We start from the raw sequence: 19,032 nt of genomic DNA on the forward strand, positions 1-19,032 counted from the left end.
CGTCGGATGAGCCTTTCAACAGGTCTTTCATCACGTTGGTATCTACACAAAGATTTTCCTACTCTGCAATGGGAACCCTGATTAAAGTCCCATTTGGATTTATTTTGCCGTACTGTCTTCTCCAGTTCATAGCTATCTCCCTTTTTGCAAGATGTTGGAAAAGGTCGATTGACTCCTTTCCACACAATAGTGGAACAAAATATTTCAAATCGTTGCACTATGAGCAAAAAAAACACAAGAAGTGGCCTACACATTGATGACCAGATGGTATAGAACCCCAGAAAAGTTTTTTTTCTCTCACTCGTTATAAAAGGCAATGAGTATGCAGCATGGGGGTGGTTCTCAATTAACCCTTGAGGGTGCATGGTGCCCACTCACCCCCGACCCCCCCATCCTTTCTCTAAGTGGGATAAGGAACTAAATTAGTAATCATGCTTCAACCCGCATATCTCAGAAGAATACATATCAGCTACTGACACAACCGAGGGTGAAAATACACATTAAGAGTAACTACATTCATTTCCAGGAACGGCAACTTTTTAATACACAGCCAAAGTGTGGTTTTATCGGAAAATCTTCTGTTGTAGTTTTAACCGGTAAATGATTTTGTCATTTATACATAAAAAGTCCTAAAACGGAGCGTTTATGTCAGGGGAAAAAAGGGCAGACCAAACGGGGCGAATGGTCCTTATCTGCCGTCAAATTCTATGTTTCTATTTGGATTCTTTTTTAAAGGCTTCAACTGCTATTTTTCTTTGTGTTAGAAAGAATCCGTTTTCTGTTGATGACTTCATTAGAAAAGCGGAAAGCCTCCAGCAACCACAGGCCGCAATGTCCTGAATAAAGATTTAATAACGTTTCTCCACACTTGGCCCATCCAGGCCATTCATACTCCAAGCCAAAACATGTCCTTCTAAACCTCAATTTGTTCTATGATTATCGCTCGTTTCGTTCGAGATGAATTTCTCAAGGCTTTCTATAAAACAGACTGTTATGTGCCCACTGTCCATGAAGTACCCCGTGGAATGTGCAGTGCCCGCTGTTCTGCTAAGAATTGTCTACAGCGATGGCATTTCAGATTAGGCTTCCCGTGAATCCGGCTTGATTGAAGCTCTTTGATTGCTCTTGCACTCTGTGACTACTTTTAATTCAGACCCATGGTTGCATGCCGGGCTACAAAAAATACCTTCTGCCTGATCGTTAAGAAGCCAAGCTTTTCTTTTCCTGCCAAAATCTGTTCTGCTTTTTAGTCAAAAACAAGCCGCTTTGTATGAGATGTCTTCCTTTCTGATATGTATGTTTTTGGCTGTTTGAAAGCACTCGGGATATGTGTGTATATAAATATATAGAAAATATCTATAGTGGGATATCAAATTAAAAACCTTTCCAAACCAGAAGGTTCAGCAGTCAGAAACATGGAATTATGATACCCTTCAACAAAAGCTGTGGAAGCCAGAGCCACGCTGGTTAAACTACCCCTATAATCTGTACTTCCATGTCGGCAGGGCAAGTTCTGAAATAAATGGGTCTATCTTCCCCTAGCCTTTTCCCATATCATTTCCCCACGTTGTCTGCTACCATCTAGGACATGGAAAATCCCTTTGGAAAAACTTGTTTTAGCTGGTGCGTTTCTATGGCCATTTGTATCACGTGACTGCTTGTGACATCACAACGCACATGATGTTACAGGAAAAGGTCATGTCCGTGTGACATCACTGCGCACGTTTCCACCGTTCATAGGCATTGTTTTCATGGAGTAGTTATTGTACAGCTGGGCACAATTGTGATGTATCCTTGTTAACCCCTTGGCATCATAGACACATATTTCAGCCCATCTAGTTTGACAATTTTCACCACTGAAATTTTCACTTTTCGCCCAACTTTACTCCCCGCTGCTTTCCAATCAGAACTAAAAATGAAACTTGGAAAGATAGAATCTGACAGCAGATAAGACCCATTCCGCACACATTCTGCCCACTTGTTCCCATTGCAGGACTGATCACGGCAAAACTATTCATATTAAGGCACACAAGATGTTAATAGATAAGCGCATGTGTGCATCTAATAGAGACCCCAAAGTCCCAGTGAAATATATAAATTACTGCAAAACGTCAGTAGAAAAATAGGAATAATGAGATAAGGGAAAGAGGTTCAACAATGAGTGTAAAACGTTTGAGGAATAATAGGATTAATTAAAACTCCAAGACGGTGCTTGACATCTTCTTTAAGCTATTTAATTGCTCTGCTTATGAAAAAAGGGAATACAGAATATAAGAGATGCAATTAAAGGACACAACATTTTTTTTCAGAATAACCAGTAATGTATAATGATCTTCTTAATCTCCCGCGTACTTTACCTCCGCTGATCTGTTGATGCAGAGTAAATAGCGAGCCAGAAAGCATGTCTAAGTATCTATGATTGCTTATGATTTTAATTATTGTTATATCAATCAATCCGGTCCTTTTAAGTAATTAGCTTTCATTTTGGGCTTTGCTTTACATCTTAAGATAAGATAATGTTGAAGGGGTCCTGTTAGACCTGCTCACCCCAGGGTAACTACACAAGGCAAAAAGCGTCGTAAAATTATATCCCAGGGGCATGATGTATGGAGGGCTGGAGACTTCTGCTATGGTGGTGAAAACCAAGCCAAGTTGCCCTGTAGCGTAGATAAGTTTATTTGAGCTTCAACGCATTCACAGAAAGGGACCGCGTTGGAAAGTAGCAGCGGTGGGATCACAAAGAGGATCCAGACATGGTTACAAAGTGCTTAAGGGCTTGTTAAACACCTCATTGGCTGTCCATGGAACAGCAAGTGAACTATAAGAAGGAAAGGAAAAAAGAGACGGGTCCCTGATAATGGCCTTCAAATTGAGGACTCCAGGGGATAATTCCCACCCTGCCCTATTATTCGGCCACAAATGTGTGTGACAAGTGTCATTATCCAATGGCTTGAAATTATTTTTTCTTTTTTAATCTATGCATGTAGCCCATAGCGGTATAGCTAATTGATATCGCCCCCCGTAATGCTGGACGATAGAGCTTCATTGGACCACTTGGCCCAACATTGATATTAACCTTTCCAGGTGTTAAGTATAGCCTAACTGAGTGAGTGTCACAATCCCGTCACAGCAGCATATTGGGTCTCCCTCCCCGTCGATGAAAAATAAAGGAACCCAAATATTTGGGGCTTTACCTAATTATCTCTCCTTAAATGACAATAGAGATGGGCATTATGGAGATTTACTGTGGGTAACTGAAAACACATAACAACATAAAAGCTAGGTGTCCTCACATGTATGTTTATCTTTAATGCTTATGTAATTTTGTGTTTGAAGCTACCTTATGAGTATACCATGGGAGCAGCCATCTTAACTTCCTCAGATCTCCAGATTAGGTTATTGCTCCCATTCCTCGCACGTCCTTTACTTTTAAACCAAATTCCTTAAAAATGATTAAAATCGTGTATTATACAATGTAAGGTAGGTTTAATAAATTCTGAACTTTGTAGGTGGCCCTTTAGAGGAGTGATGACCTAGCGGTGGACACTGTAGGCATCCGTTCTGGTTCCATCCATGCACATCACCTCTGAATTGTGGACATACTGAGTTCCTTCCTTCCTCGCAGCCCCTTTAACCAGAGATCCTGTCTGTCTGAATTGTGTAGGAAGCTCAGGGATTGTACCCGAGACCTAACACAGAGCTGCTTTCCCACTGTGGTATTTGTCCAGTCCCCGGCCATTAATCTCTGACCCTGACTGCTGTACAAAGAGAACATAACAGAAAAGTGAACGATGCCCTTTCCCATCAAATGCCAGACCGCTTAACCTCTGGAAAAGTCTCTTCTTCCCCCAAATATTTCACTTAATTTACACTCACATGGTTTCCACATAAACTATGAATTTGTAGCACACCTACTCGCTTGTAGCGCCATCACTAATCATTCTAGAACTGTGTCCATTTATATTACCAATAATCACCCAATAATTTAAATAATATTTAGCTGGTATCCCTGTGTAATATGTTGAAATATATTATATATAAATTCACAGCTGTAGTAAACTTAACATTTTTTTCAAGATATAGAGACTGTCCTAATTTTTATCTTCTCGTTGACGATGTCTTGGGGGAGATGGTCGCTTTCATCACCCGTAGTTTCTGCAACTCCACCATTAAGATGAGAACATACGTGCTGCTTTATCTGGAAAAGACCTGCTTAGAAGGAATTCGACTATATGGTAAACATGTCTTGATGAAAAGACTCAAACTTTAATCAGTCCTTGATCTCTTCGTAGATTCAGGAGCCATATGCCTATCCCATGCATGTTTTAATTCCCCAACCTCTACCACGTCTGCTGGAAAACTATTCCACTTATCAACCCCCCTCCTAGTAAAGTAATATTTATTTATGTTACACCTCATCCTTATGACCTCTTGTTCCAACATTTTTCCTCCTTTGGAATTAGATCCATGTGCAGGTTATCTGTTACTTTATAGAATAAATGCATCCCGACACTCAGGTTTGGAATGGGGTGCCGCTGGTTGATGTGCCAACTCAACAAGTTATACATTTTTAACATCATAGACCATGTATGAAATCCAAGGAGCTATCAAATATGCCAGCATTATAAAACCAAACATATATAGGAGATCGGGGTCATATTTCTCCCTTAACTGCTTACTAAAAGTGGTGTGCAAGCATGCAAGCATGCAACATTTTGATTTCTTGCAAGATCCTTTGTTAAGAAACTCTATTGACAGGGCTGTCTGGATTTGGGCTGCAGTTCCCCTCACCGACCACTAGGTGCTGCTCTAAGATTCCATTCTATGTCGAAGTTATTTCCATGGCAGCTGAGACCACAGTAGGTAATCCAATTGAGAACAGCTTGTGTTTGAGTAGATTTTTTTTTTAACCCCCCCCATTTTTTAAAAAGTAGACACTATTCAACATGTTGTCATAGCGACGGTATATTCTATCCAAGAATACCTAAATATTAGCTTTTTTTTTTGCCTTCAAATGCAGTCTCCAGATGTGACATGGTCGCATTTACTGGCAGTTTAAAGAATGACAATTGCTTGATTGAAAAGAGAGAAGAAGGCTCCAAGGTTTTTAACCTTTCGTGTAAATATGGCTGTGCTGTGTCAGTCATTTGGTATTCATTATCATCTGCGAGTGACTATGGGAAAATAGGGGGAAAAAAGGAACAGTTCCAAAAATGTAGAATTTTCGCTAGTGTTAATCGTATTAACCTCAGTGTAGATCTGGGGTTTTAATAATGTGTTGTTCACTCGAAGCAGTGGCATATTTTTTGGGTGCTGCTCTAAGCCTGACCCAACAGCCCCAACATACCTTTGCGCCACCATCATCTCCACTGTGAAGCGATAAGACATCTCTAAAAGGAAAATATCCTTAACGCATTTGAAATTACCCAAATCAAAAAGAACTCGAGGCACTTGACTCCCAAATCAGGGATATCCCATCATACCTTACAGTTACAGTGTCAGATCTATTGAGTGGGACCTCCACGTCTGTCTCATTTTATTTAAATATATGTCGGCACTGAACATAACCTGCAGCGTATAATTCTGCGGAATCAGTCAACTCAATATAAGAAAAATAAGATAATAACTCTCTGGTACTGAAAGTTTAAAAAAAAAACACTAGCACCAGCGGATATAAAAAAGGAACAGCGATAATAAGCGTGTAAATTGTAAAATTAAACCGAATTCAGACCACCCCTTAGGATATATTTCCAAAGCTGGCTTTACACATTGGCAAAAGGGGTAACCTCAAAATGTTTGTGTGCCAGCAGAACATTTTTACCATTTGAGTCATTTTGGATTACACCTACCTACATAATCTTCTCTACAGCTTTAAGTATGTTTGTAATACATAATTAATGCTTTATCTTAAACCCTCATAATTAGTTCATTTAACTTTAATTGTACAAAATACATGTTTTACATGAGTACGCACCTACCCATGATCCTCTGGTTCTCCCCAACCTCTGCCTTCATGACCTGGATGGTGCTGAAGCTCTGAACACTGCGGGGAATATGCTAGACACGATTGTCAAAAGGGCTGCAAAATGTGGTCTTATTTTGGGCACAATGCGGCTTCGCAAAGAAGGATAGGTCCGGCTGTGAGAGGGGATGATGGAGAGCAGCGAAGAAAGACGTTACGGCAGTCTGTGCAGACAGAGGAAAGAAGGGCACCAATGTGAACGTCAGATAAATTTCCCAGCACACGGCTTCACCTGACACCTACCTAGAAAGCTCTCATTACTATGTACCGTACCGACTACATAGCTATACCACCACTAGGAAGAACATAAGTGGTGAGAGTTCCCCGAGGAGTTCAGGTTTGCAGATGTACAATCTGTGCCGGAAATAAGTGTGCACGGATTTTTATGTGTCTGTAAAAGAGGATGGGGAAATGTTCTCAAGATAAGACGTGATTTAACCAAGTTTCCCTAAATTAGTCCTTTTCCTACTTCAGATATTCTTTGGCTGGAAAATACTGTTAAGTGCAAGAAACTGGAAAAGTTTGTGAGCTGTCTTTATGTATATATACGGTGTGAGAAACTGAATTTCTGTATATACCTTATAAAGCACATTGCTTTTGCACATCAAGGCCGGACTGGGGATGACTATGTGGCTTTAGCACTTTAAGACCAGCAGCCACAAAATGATATACATACGGCCGCCGGCTGGATATGCATAGCGACACATCCACTGTCACCGAAAAGCACTCCACGGTAGTTCTTCAGCCCTGAAGTGCACTGAAGTGGTATAGGCAAAGCAGCAACAGAGCCAGGTGCCTGCATAGGTAAACTGTAGGCAAGAGTCCAATGCAGGTAAGACAGGGTATCACGGCTTAATGCAGGACGGATAGTCAGACACAGCCAGGCTTGAAACACAAAATGGGTAGTCATACAAGCCAAAGGTCAGTTCATAGAACAGGTAGTCAGACAAACCAGGTATGGTACACAGGTAATTCAAACTGTAGCAGAATCACTAGGCAGGAGAATAGTCAGGCAAGCTAATGGTCAAAAACAACAAACAAGAATCTGAGTATAACTCTGGCACCCAGCCTGCCCCAGTTCCTGACGCACATCAACCGCCGTTCCCTTGCTGGCGAGATTACGCAGCCAGTTGAGATTGAGTGCTCGTCACCTTGGAGCCTCGCGCCGGCTGACAGACACCTGACTGCCGGTAGCCAGCCCCGGGTAGCTGGAGCCTGGATGTTCCCAGGTATGCTGATGGCTAGTCCATACACTCATGAGCAGGAACCTTTTTTTTTTTCTTCATAAAGAAATACTGTTTGAAACCTGATGGATCTTCTTAGATGTTACTCATCCCTATTGATGTGGTCTTCAGAAAAATCTGCGTGCCAAATAAAACATGTTTCACCTGAGATGAAGCACTCAAGTGATTTGTGAACAGAGATAACATTAACTGGGTTATCCACAACACATGCGGCAATGATATCATGTCAAGATTATGAGCACACATCCGAATCCTAGCAGCTGGAAGACCAGAGAGGTTTCAAGGGTATAAAAAATATCCTTGAGTAGGAGGGAAAGTGCTGAGATTGGAAGAGTAAGACAGCGTTGGGATGTGTTTTTATAGAGTTAAATGACAGGAAGTCTGGCATTTCCATTTGGAAACATTTAGTGTTGTTTGGAAATAAATGAGTGAAATTGGAATTGAAATCATTTGTCTCTTTGAAGTGATTTTACTTGATGGACACAACAGACGGTCCCGGGGCTCTTTGAGTAAATATTCTGTTGAACATCTAATGTTATGTATTAGACACCTACAAAGTTTAATGCATTCATAATGTAAATTAATAATAGCCATCCATGTGCTTAAAAGACATGTATAAAAAATATAGTAATATTATATATTATATATATAATATATATTGGATGCTGTTGAATTAATGTCACGGTTGGAATTTTGTATGCAGTCCGCTTCCATAAAGAAAAAAACCATATATTTGGATTCCACTGTTATCTGAGTAAAATCCCCAGTATAATAAATCTTCACCATTACTAAGTGGTGGAAAGGATCCAGGAATCCACTCTTACATGTTTGTAATGTAAGCGTGTAGCTGTGTAGCAACCACCAAGCATAACATTTTACATTCAATTTAGCAACTAAATATGACAGATCACTATGGTATCTTCTGCAACAACACACATCTTTGTGTTCACCTGTGGCTTTATCTCATGTAGCTCATGAACAGTGGAGTAAAACTTGTATAGTATATAGTACCTCCCAAGTGTCCCAGTTTTCATGGGAGACCCACAATTTTTGGGTGATTTCCCTCTTTTTTGTGGGCAGTGAGGTTTATGGGCCAGTTGAGAAGATCCTTTGATCTCCCTTGACCAGCCAAGGGTGGTATAAAATCAATGGTGGTCCATGCTGTTGAAATTAAGTGGCATCCCTATGATCTAAGCACCATATCCATCTGCTTGCATGTAGGGTCCTCAAGTTATCAGTGTGATCTTGAGCTACTCCACATTACACCCTGGCCCAGCATGTGCGAAGCCCCTTTCAGTACAAAACATATATTGCACAGGGCCACATGCAATTCCCATCGGTGAAGACAGTCAGTGGTTCATGGGTCTTACGCTCAGGCTGTCCTAAGCAAAGGAGGCTAGAAGAAGGTTCACAGAACACCCGCTAGAGGTTTCCTATGAATCATTTATATCCAGTAGTCATTACAAAGCTCTCTAAATTTGACATGTTTCAAGTTAAAAACCCTTTGAGCAGATGCCATATAAAACCAATTACATCAAGGGCTGAAAAGCAACTCCCATAATTCTCACCAAGACATTGGACAGCCAAAGAGTGTTTGAGAATAATGGGATCCCCAAACTAGGTAAACATTAACAGATTGCTTTAAAAATTCTATCTATCCTAATTGTATGGTATTCATCTGAATGTTTCTTATGACACATAGCATATGGGATTATTAAAATATGTCAGATGATGTATCACAAGAGCATATCCAAAATAAAGCCATTAAAGTAAATTATCCATTGGACAGTGAGTGTTTATTCTTAATTAATGGTTAATGTTGGGATTTGAGAATGTGGTGGAAGCTAGGTATGTATAACGTTAAACAACCTGACAAAATGGCGCAGCATGCAGTAGACAATCGCTCATGGCGTCCAGCCATTATATGCCCTTACCTAAAACCTTGCTTTAGTTTAAAATGGACTGGAACATTGTTGTGATAAATGTGCAAATATGTAACAAGGGCCGAAATGAGCAATGTATACATATTTACCGCCCATGTAGGACAATGGTATGCACATAATGTTACATGCAACTCCACGCACAAAAAATAAGCGTCATTGTGACCACTTCCTACTTCACCAACATTATATGGGCAGAATGTGACATCATGGGGCAATCCCCAAAAGTCAGCATTAAAGAGGACAATATATGAGGAAACATAAAGATACCGTTTCACACAGCCTTGCCAACATATATGAGGACTTATAAGTATTTTATTCCTTTAGGAGAAGCTGCAGCTCCAAAGCCCCTCCATGGCCCAGTTTTGTGACACCACTGACATGAAAGCACTCCTAGTGAAATCAGCACTTTTGCAAGGGGATAAAACAATAATTTTAAGGGATCATATTTATTTAAGTGCATACGATGGCTGTGGTGTCCCTTAAAACTGGCATTTCAGTTTCACACCTTTTTCGGGCCACCAGAGGGGAGAAGCGTTATAAGTGGGGGGAATGATGATACTTAACCCTGTGACAGGTAGTTGGTAGGACTCCTCTCGCTGATAAACCGGCAAGATGAGCTTTTAAACACTCTAGTATTGTTTATATTAATCTTTGACGTGGTGTTATGGATTTGAAATGCAAGATCCTGGAGAGTTGCAGAGATTTAAAACTAATGGAGGAAAAAGTACAATTTTAATCCTTCTATGAGATGCTATTCCATTTCAGACCGTGCCACTGCTTTCTGCAGTGAATTTCTGCAACATGGTCCGATGTTTGCTGCAGACGCCTGCAACTTACATCTGATTATAATCTTTCCATTTTACTTTACATTTTGTGTGTTGATACTTCAGAGACCCGCTGATAAGTAGGCTAGGAGAGATAAACATACACAAAACAAGTAAACATGCTCTACATTAAAAGGTCATATATGTGATTTCAATGACAATTTTTTAAAAAACCCTTGAAAAGCCACCAAACTAAACTCTTTCACTGTACAGTATAAATCAGACGGTACATTATAAGTTTCAAGAGGCTTTTTCTGGCACCCAGGACCAGCTGAATATAGTGATCCCCGAAAAATTACTGCAGTTTTTCTGAAGTAATACTGCAGTTTTTTGGACATGAAAAAACTGCAATACTAGTATTACTGCACATTTACTGCAGTTTTACTGCAGTTTTACTGCATTTGTACTTCACTGTACTGCAGTATTACTGCACATTTACCGCACTTTTTTTTTTTATATTGCAAACCTACAGTTGTGCTTCAATGTACTGCAGCTTTATTGCATTTGTACTTCCGTACAAAAATAACTGCAGTAAAACTGCAGTACAGTGAAGTACAAATGCAGTAAATGTGCAGTATTGCAGTTTTTTCATGTCCAAAAAACTGCAGTATTACTTCAGAAAAACTGCAGTAATTTTTTCGTAAGGGTCTGGTCTCTAGCAGGCACTTGCTTGCTTTTGACCTTGATTGATAGAAAAAGATCTTAACTAGATCCCGTCTACAGATTGGTGACGAAAACAAGCATCTCGCACCGCTCAAGGATAATAGCTTTTCTGATCTCAGCAGAGATTCATATCAGAGTGCATCTGTAGCTGATCAGCTGTCAGTCGGCAGCTGCAACAAAAGAAAGTACATCTCATTAAATACATAGTAGTTTTTAATGTTGAACTGGCAAATGACAATGGTAAATGATAATGTTGAACTGGTAAAGGAAAAAATGAATTTCTTTCAAAGAAGCCAACGTTATTTAAAACATTTAACAGCTCTTCTGTCCTCTTACACATCAACATCCATTTCTTTGTGGCTTTCGCTGCTCCAGCTTGATATTGAGCACTAATGTGGGGCTTGTCATCACAATCAACATTTCAAAACTCCACAAGGTTTGGAAAAATTTGGAGGAGATATGAATTTGTAAAACAAAATGATAATTGGTTGCATGTCACTAAAATAATTTTCATAATGTTTTCTTCCTAATATGCATATACCATCCCCCACTATAGTGTCCCTGCTCCTGAGTCTCCATTGATTTATATTTCACAAACTGCAAGCCATATACATTACGTAGCTGCTTGTGAGATTTTAGGAAGCGTGGTTTAGGAGACATGTGGTTTCCACGTACTTTCATGTCTGCCATCGCTTCCTTGGGACCATACGCCACTTTCTTGCAGCAACTCCTGCAAATGTGACTTCCAATAATTTACCCAATAGATATTCAACTTGAATTTGAGTTTTTGGACATTTTTTTTTAATTAAGTTTAATTAATTATTGAAAACCCCCGATTTTTCACTTTTTCAAATGAATGAAAGCAGACTATTTACCCCTCTGTGAGAATACTCATTAGAGGCATATTTACCACCATATCTCCTAATATATTTCCGTAATTAGCCTTTTCCCTGAGGTAGAGGTAGCCTCGTTTTGCTCAGCTGACTAATCTGCAAAAAAATAAAAAATGATTTTTGTAGTTAATTGTGGTTTAATAATAAGGCCACAGTCACAAGGGATTTCCAATATCCAAAGCTTAGTTTGAAAGAAAGAAAGATTATTTATCATAAAGGGTTCTGGACGCTTATTTTGTGATTGATTTGATTATTCAGCACATGGCTAGACAAATCTGTATAATGTAATGAGCCAAATAGGAAATGTTATGAGCCAGCTTCGTTTTCCTAGGAGCCAGGAACAGATGCATCCACAGAGGCTAATGTACAAGAGAACAAAATGAAAGGGGTCAACAGTGATGTTTCTGGAAGCTAAATACATGGTTGCTTGGACCTTGTGTCAGCAGAATAGGACGCAGCCATGGAGCATCGCACTGGAATCAAGAGGTCTGAAAATGCCAAGCTAGCTAGAAGGCAAGGAGAACAAACCAGAGCTCAGAAGGTAGTGGCTAAAAGCACCTCTCTTTCCATCATTAAAGGACCTCTGTCTCCAGGTGGGGGCAGACTTGGCTTATGTATAGACATGGTTTAGCCGCACCAGGATCTGTTTCAGCCACAGAGCAGCTCATGCCTCACTATGCCCAGTTTTCCTACCTCTAGCTCAGGTGAGTTTCTGTTACAGAACATGCCGAGTTGGCCTTTCACGCCATAGTTAAAATTCATCGATTTTTTAAAAGGTTTCTTCAGCCTCTTAACTTTACATTATGCTTGGTCAACTACTTGGCCTTTCCGATTAAACGGGTAAGCCCATTTGTGTCCAAACAGAGTTGGCCTTTGATATTGCTCTCATTGTGTTCTTATGGAATGGCTAGCTAAGGAGCTGAATTGCCTCCTATGATATCACAAATTCCCTGATACATTACATCCCTATCACTTGCGCTTCCCACATAATATAGCTTTCTATTATGGTACTCTTTTATTTTCTCTCTGTCATTCATGAGTGAGTAAGACAGATCTGCTGGGTTTTGCCTATGCTAAAGACAGTTTAATGCATGTATCAAATTGCTTAAGCTTTTTTATTTTAAACTATGTCAAAGACTGATCTATTAACAGTAGATTGTTATACAGGGTTTGATGAAAAGCAGGCTCCTCTCACCAGCGAGTTCTGTAGAGGTACAGTAACGAAAATCTCAAACCTGTCATTTTCTCCAGTAGAACAGCAGGAACTCAACCTACTTCTGAGTCTGCTCTGGTTATCAAAGAGCGTGAGTCATTGTTTCTTTGAAGACCGCAGTAGACGGTCTACTGCATAAAGCCTGCAAGTATAGTAATGCAAATAATCTTTCGAAGAGATCCTGCTCTCTTTATTTGCAATTGCTTGTTATTTCTCACCATCCATTGCCATGATATATATATCATATTTGCCCACTACAATATGGACATTCCACAAGATTTGTGAAGGATATAGCATTGCCCATTACTTTTCCTTTTTTTTTCTTCATCATGGAAAAGTTTTTTAGAGAATATGATGACTATGTGAAAGATCAAGTCTATACGTGGAAAATGTATAAAAGAACGATCCGAATTTTTTTTTAAACAAAATGTGTCATTCAGTAGTATGGGCAGTTCAGATGTATCCCTGAACTCTTTTCAGTCTTTGGGATCCACACAGGCTTCTCATACTTCTAATTCTTTTATCACCACCCCAAAATTTGCAGTTGATCCCTTGGGATGTCCAGTTGTGTCCAGTATAGGGTGTGGAGGTCAGGGTTTGTCCCAATGGGTGGATCTGCAGCCTATAGTTACCATGTAGCCATATATAATTAATAACATTCCAACAGGGAAATGCATTGTCCATTTCTTTAACGTGGAACACCTAATCTGCTTTAATCCATGCAGACTGGACCATCCTTTGGGTCTGATGGGATGCATGCTCACTGGACGAGATTTACGGGAGCAAACATCAACCTCTCCAGGCAAAATGAGAACTGGGATAAAGTCTGTGCTGTGCTATCTACACAGGGCTTCGGAAATACATGACGCAGTCATAAGACCATACTGGTACCTTCAAAGACCATAAGTGTAGGAGCCGCACCTAACTTTTAAGAGGTTGAAAAAATAAAGTTCTTGTTTCACTTGTTCTTTACTGCTTGATCTAAGTTCAGTTTCACAGATCAAAATAATTCTTGTTGCTGAAAGGTCTGTGTTAACTATGCGGCCACACAGAATAATGGTCAACATATCTGTCTATAAGTTCAGGGTGGCTTCACGTTCAAGAGGCAGCTCTTTTTTGGAAGTTGAAATGGTTAGTTCAAAACAGAGACATTTTATTTTAACAAGGCCAAAAAAAGCAGAAAATTACTCGTTTGGAGTGTTCCTTGTACAAGCCATGCTAAAAGTTAATTATACCAGAATTTATCAGTCTAATGGGGGAGTCTAATGGATCCAGTGAGTATTTCAAAACCTGTTTAATTCCGAAGGTTAATGTTGTTGTTGTTTTTTTTTATAGGAAATATTTATAAAAAGTTTCATATTAAACATTTGTTTGCAAAAATGTAATATTACTTTTACTTGGTAGGAGAAAGCTTCAAGAACCCCATCACTAACCTAAAGCTGGTTGGCTATTATTATATTAATATAATGAATATATTAAAGTTATTAATAAAAACATATAACCAGTTTAGCAAACAGAAAGTGAATGATAACACTATAATAATAATAATAACAATATTAATAATAATTTCACTACAGAACAAACTGAAGAGATCATTCAACAAAGAATGTTTAGTAAGAACGGGTATGCAGAACTTTAATTAAAGGTACTATAAGGCCATCAGACTTGGGTCTGAGAGGGGTGGTGAAATCAGATCTCATACCGAGTTTGTGCTGCTGGCACTTTTTATAACACAGTTAGATTTACGGCCATACTAATGCTTCTTAAACGGCTGTGAACATTTTGAACAGACTCACAAAAACAACAGGATATTCTAAAGAACCAAACAGGTGTCCCTTTTACTCGCTCTGTTACAGACGGCATCAAGTTTCTTCTAAAATGGTCTTGTATTTTTGTTCTCGTATGTGAACTTGGCAGGAGGACAAAAATCATAGAAAAATACTAACAGGGAGAGACACAGATGGGAGGAAGTAACGTGTTCGAGACTGGCATGTAATATACATTTTAAAAAACTATGGAAAACTGCTCGTAGGAAGTAGCTCGCTGAACCTAACCTCATATTGCTCTCCAATCTTCCTCTGTATGTATTCACATGTCACACAAATGGAGAGAGTGCTTCTTAAACGTTGGACATACGACTATCCCGAATCTAAGACGAGACCAAGGACCATTGACTGTATGGCCCCCAAGTTTTGATAATTTATGGCTTTTAAACTAAAACGTGCTTGAGATAGAACTTTGTCCATAGTGTATACAACTGAAGCAAAGCATTGGCTCTACGTCTGGTTGCCAAGGGTTATTGGCTTTGTAAGAGAGAATCCCCTTTGTCTCGCTCTGGAAGTTCTGATATCTTATAAACATTAATGGAATTTGTAGCATGGGATAGCAAGACAAAACCAAGGATTGATGAAGGTCCAAGTCTTTACATGAGCAAAATGGACAGACTACACGGGCCGAATGGTTTTTATTTGCCATTAAGTTTTATATTAATTAGTAATTATAATCTAAATTTCCCATTGAGCACTGTCCACGGATATTTCTGTATTATACTGCATTGTTACAGAGCAAAAATACACCCAATTTTGGTTCAGTTATTCATTGTGGTGCTAAAGGCAACCTCCACTCCACTTCATGGGGTCTCCCTAATACAGCTATCTGAAAGACCCAAATCTCTCTAAATTTGGACCAGCCTACGTACTGCGCAGGCTGCACACAAGCCCCAGCTGTAGGGTGCATGCGTAGCCATCTGTCCGCTAGTACCAATCTGTGTATGTGACAGTCTGTGTCTCTTGATGTATGTTATACCCCATTATCATTTGTGTGCCAGTCTCTATGACTATCATGCATCTCTCATTTGCATAATATTCATTAATTAATTACTATGCAAACTGAGTAAGGGATGCCTAGGGCCACATTACTGAATAACGTGGCTCGGTGAACCGCAAAACTATACAGACAGTAGTGATGCAATTCTCTGATGTCATCATTTTTACATCTCTACTGCTTTTTTGTACCCACCATAGACCCTCCATAGATGAATCCTTGCACATCGACAGCAGTAAGCAAATCACCTACACACTACTCCATACAGACATTGATTTAATCTCCCTTAATGAAATTACATTTGATCTCTTCTAACCCCTTCCCTTCAACGGCAGTCTGCAAACTAATAAGACAATAGAGATGGCGCAGTATATGGCATATAATAAATGTAATTTATTCCTGATGTACCAGATCAAATATTAACATTCCTTTACAAATCACTTGCAATTGAGCCATTAAAATGCTGAGTGCTTTAGACGAAGAGAAAACGGAGCAAGTCATTCGTTTCTGAACATGTTTAAATCCCCTGCTGCAGACTATTAAATGTAGCGCAGTGAGAGGGGCCGCAATGCATCAAAAGACAGTGTCACTGAATCACATATAGAATTAACCCACTGACTAGACAGACTGACCAATGCACTGATGCCCAAAGGGTTAACGAAGACACATATGGATTTCTGGGTGCAATGTATACATATATCTATCAATATATAGTCTGGGGGGGGGGTTGCTCATTTTTTTTTCCACTTACTGACATAAGGAAAATGAGATTGGAGAAAAATAAAGACCAGCTTGTTAGGATTAATAATAACATAATATTATATACATTAGGGCAGAACTCTAGGAGAAGAGCAACGAGAAGCAGCACCGTAGGCATTGAATGGGTTAAAAAATCAGCTTTTTCATGACAGTGCAGGCAGACCAGTGTGGAATTTTTTTTATATGGTAGAGCTGGAAAGATACAGACAAAACCAGTATGGTTTGCAGGATATTGTTTCATCCCAATCTGCCCTTTTGCTCTCAGTGCAGTTTAAGATTTCTAGTATCTTACGGGCGTATATATCATTTACATTCTTACAGCCGCCTCCCTAACGTGTGGGGTATTCGTTTATCTGGCACTGGACGCCAGGTGGAACATTTGTTCCGCAACCAGATCTTCTTACAAATTTCTCTCCTTCCATAAATTAAAGTGAAGGATACCTGGCGTCGCGGTCTAACGTTCAAAAGAAAAGGAGTTTTAAACTAATTCTTCGGATTTTCCCAGATTCTACAGTTCTATAAATGAAATATAATTATATCCTGAGATGAAGGCAGCGGATCTCCACCAATAAAGCTCCCAAAATAATATAACCTAGAAATATAACCCAGAAAATGAATACACATTATATATATATATATATATATATATATATATATATTAAAATGCAAGGCCTTACCTTACACAATACACATTCTCCTTAACCTAATTATAAACAATGACTTATTTCAACCCCTTGCTTGAGGCATTTGCTTTCCATGACCTATGGTTTCGAAGTGATATTCTGAAACTCCTATGTAAGTGAATTAACTCTTTCAGTGACAGAGGGTTCTATACAATAACCATGTTTACTACACACACCAGAAGCATATGGAGATTATATGTTGACCCTGGTATTGTCCTGAAACTGCCAAAACTGGAAGCATAGCATTGTCCAAAATTGTATGTCTTGGTATGTATCCTTCAGTTCCAACTTTGTGAGAACAATTTGTGGAAAGCCTTTTTCTATTCCAGCATTACTGTTCCCCACAGCAAGGTCCATAAAGACATGGTTGGATGGGTTTGGTGTGGAAGAACTTGACCGGCTGCATAGGGCCCTGACCTCAACCCCATCGAACAACTTTTTGGGATGAAACTCTCCGAAATCCTGTGGAAAGCCTTCCCAGAAGAATGGAAGCTGTTATAGCTGCAAATAACTACATATTACTGTCTATGTCATTAAAGTCTCTGTTGGTGCAATGGTCAGGTGTCCCAATACTTTTGCCCAGTGTATGTAAGCCTCAGTTTGTAGCATTGCAATTGCACTGTCCCTTTAAAACTGGAACATGGCGTGTGTTACATCACATGTTGGTACCAACCCAGCAGGTACTTGATGGCCAAATGGCAAATCCATACCTAACTCCTCTGTTCCTTTTCCTTGTGATATATTCTGTAGTACTGTGCAAGGTATATCACAGCAGCATTTTAGGCTAATTCCAGCACATTGTGCTAATAGTTGTTCTTTATTCCAACATTGCGAGGCATGGATTACAGTATAAGGTACATTTAAAGTATCCATCCCGTATGTCTTGCTTTCACTTTAATGGGAAACATGGACAGAATTCACACCATTCTAAATTCTTTCAAATCCAGCAATGCATCTGCGATGCAGCACAATTCACATTCATTGATCCCATATTTATTGTTACATTTAAAAGAATTGTAGAGTTGCTTATTGTTTAACAAAAAGTGTCCTTGGTTAAGTGTCTGAAACAAAGAACTTTCCCTTTAATGTTTTATTCCATATGTCTATGAATGAGTGATCTGAGGATCACTACAGTTCTTTCAGAAAGAGTCCTATTATTGCACAGCAATAGCACATAATCCTCTATATAAGATGAAAAGGAGGGAGGAGAGGTAGAGAGAACGTATATGAGTCAAAGTCTCAATGTATATTGTTGTAAATAGTTGTAGGGCAGGGGTTAGATCTTGAAGGAATACACAAATAAAATTTGTATATATTAAAGTGTCAATTTGTGATAAATCTCAATGATTCTGCTTTATTGATTGGTAAAAGAATACTGTATATCACACAGCCACTCCTTTCACCCTTTGCTTCCCTGTCCTGACCGACTGCCTCCTTTTACTTCATTGTTGTAAAGTCCAGGACACACAGCATGTGTGTTTTAACAAAAGTAAAGAGGCAATTTTGTGGTTTTATTTTAGACTCTCAGTGTGAATGGTCATGGTTTCTACATTTGGCAACTCACCCAAGCACATATTTCATGCAAAGTGCCTTCATATTTTATATCATGGATGGATTTTCTAGGACCAGCCCTGGTATCTGTAAGGATCAGTAAATTCTAAGCATCTTATGTGTCCAACGGTTGGATCATATACCACATTAATTAATTAATTGGACTTTTTGTGTGACTTTGTGTCCAATTGATAGTTACCTATGTCATTAAGTAAGGCACCTTGAAGGAATCCATTATATTGAAACAATGTATTTTATTTAGAAACATATTTACTGCTGTGTCTATAAACTATATTGTAACTTTTAGGGCTGTAGGACATTGCAATGCACTCATATCCAGAAAATATTCTGGCAAGGAAAGAGAGACAGGGGGGGATTTTGGGTTCCAAAGAGGGACTTTCCCCATCTAAAGAA

General features: G+C 39.3%; 1 protein-coding gene across 1 annotated transcript in view; it reads left to right on the forward strand.

Moving 5' to 3' along the window:
• Positions 1-17,552: 17,552 nt before the first annotated feature.
• Positions 17,553-19,032, forward strand: part of LOC149288602 (slit homolog 1 protein-like) — a 128,061-nt gene continuing 126,581 nt past the window's right edge. Inside the window, exon 1 of the mRNA XM_089491296.1 lies at positions 17,553-17,561. Within this exon, the coding sequence (XP_089347422.1) occupies positions 17,553-17,561 (9 nt within the window). The remainder of the gene's footprint in view (positions 17,562-19,032) is intronic.

Source organism: Sceloporus occidentalis, unplaced genomic scaffold (assembly GCF_023333645.1).
Source record: "Sceloporus occidentalis isolate IW3139 unplaced genomic scaffold, rSceOcc1.0.p SCAF_50, whole genome shotgun sequence".
In the NCBI taxonomy this organism is placed as follows: domain Eukaryota; kingdom Metazoa; phylum Chordata; class Lepidosauria; order Squamata; family Phrynosomatidae; genus Sceloporus; species Sceloporus occidentalis.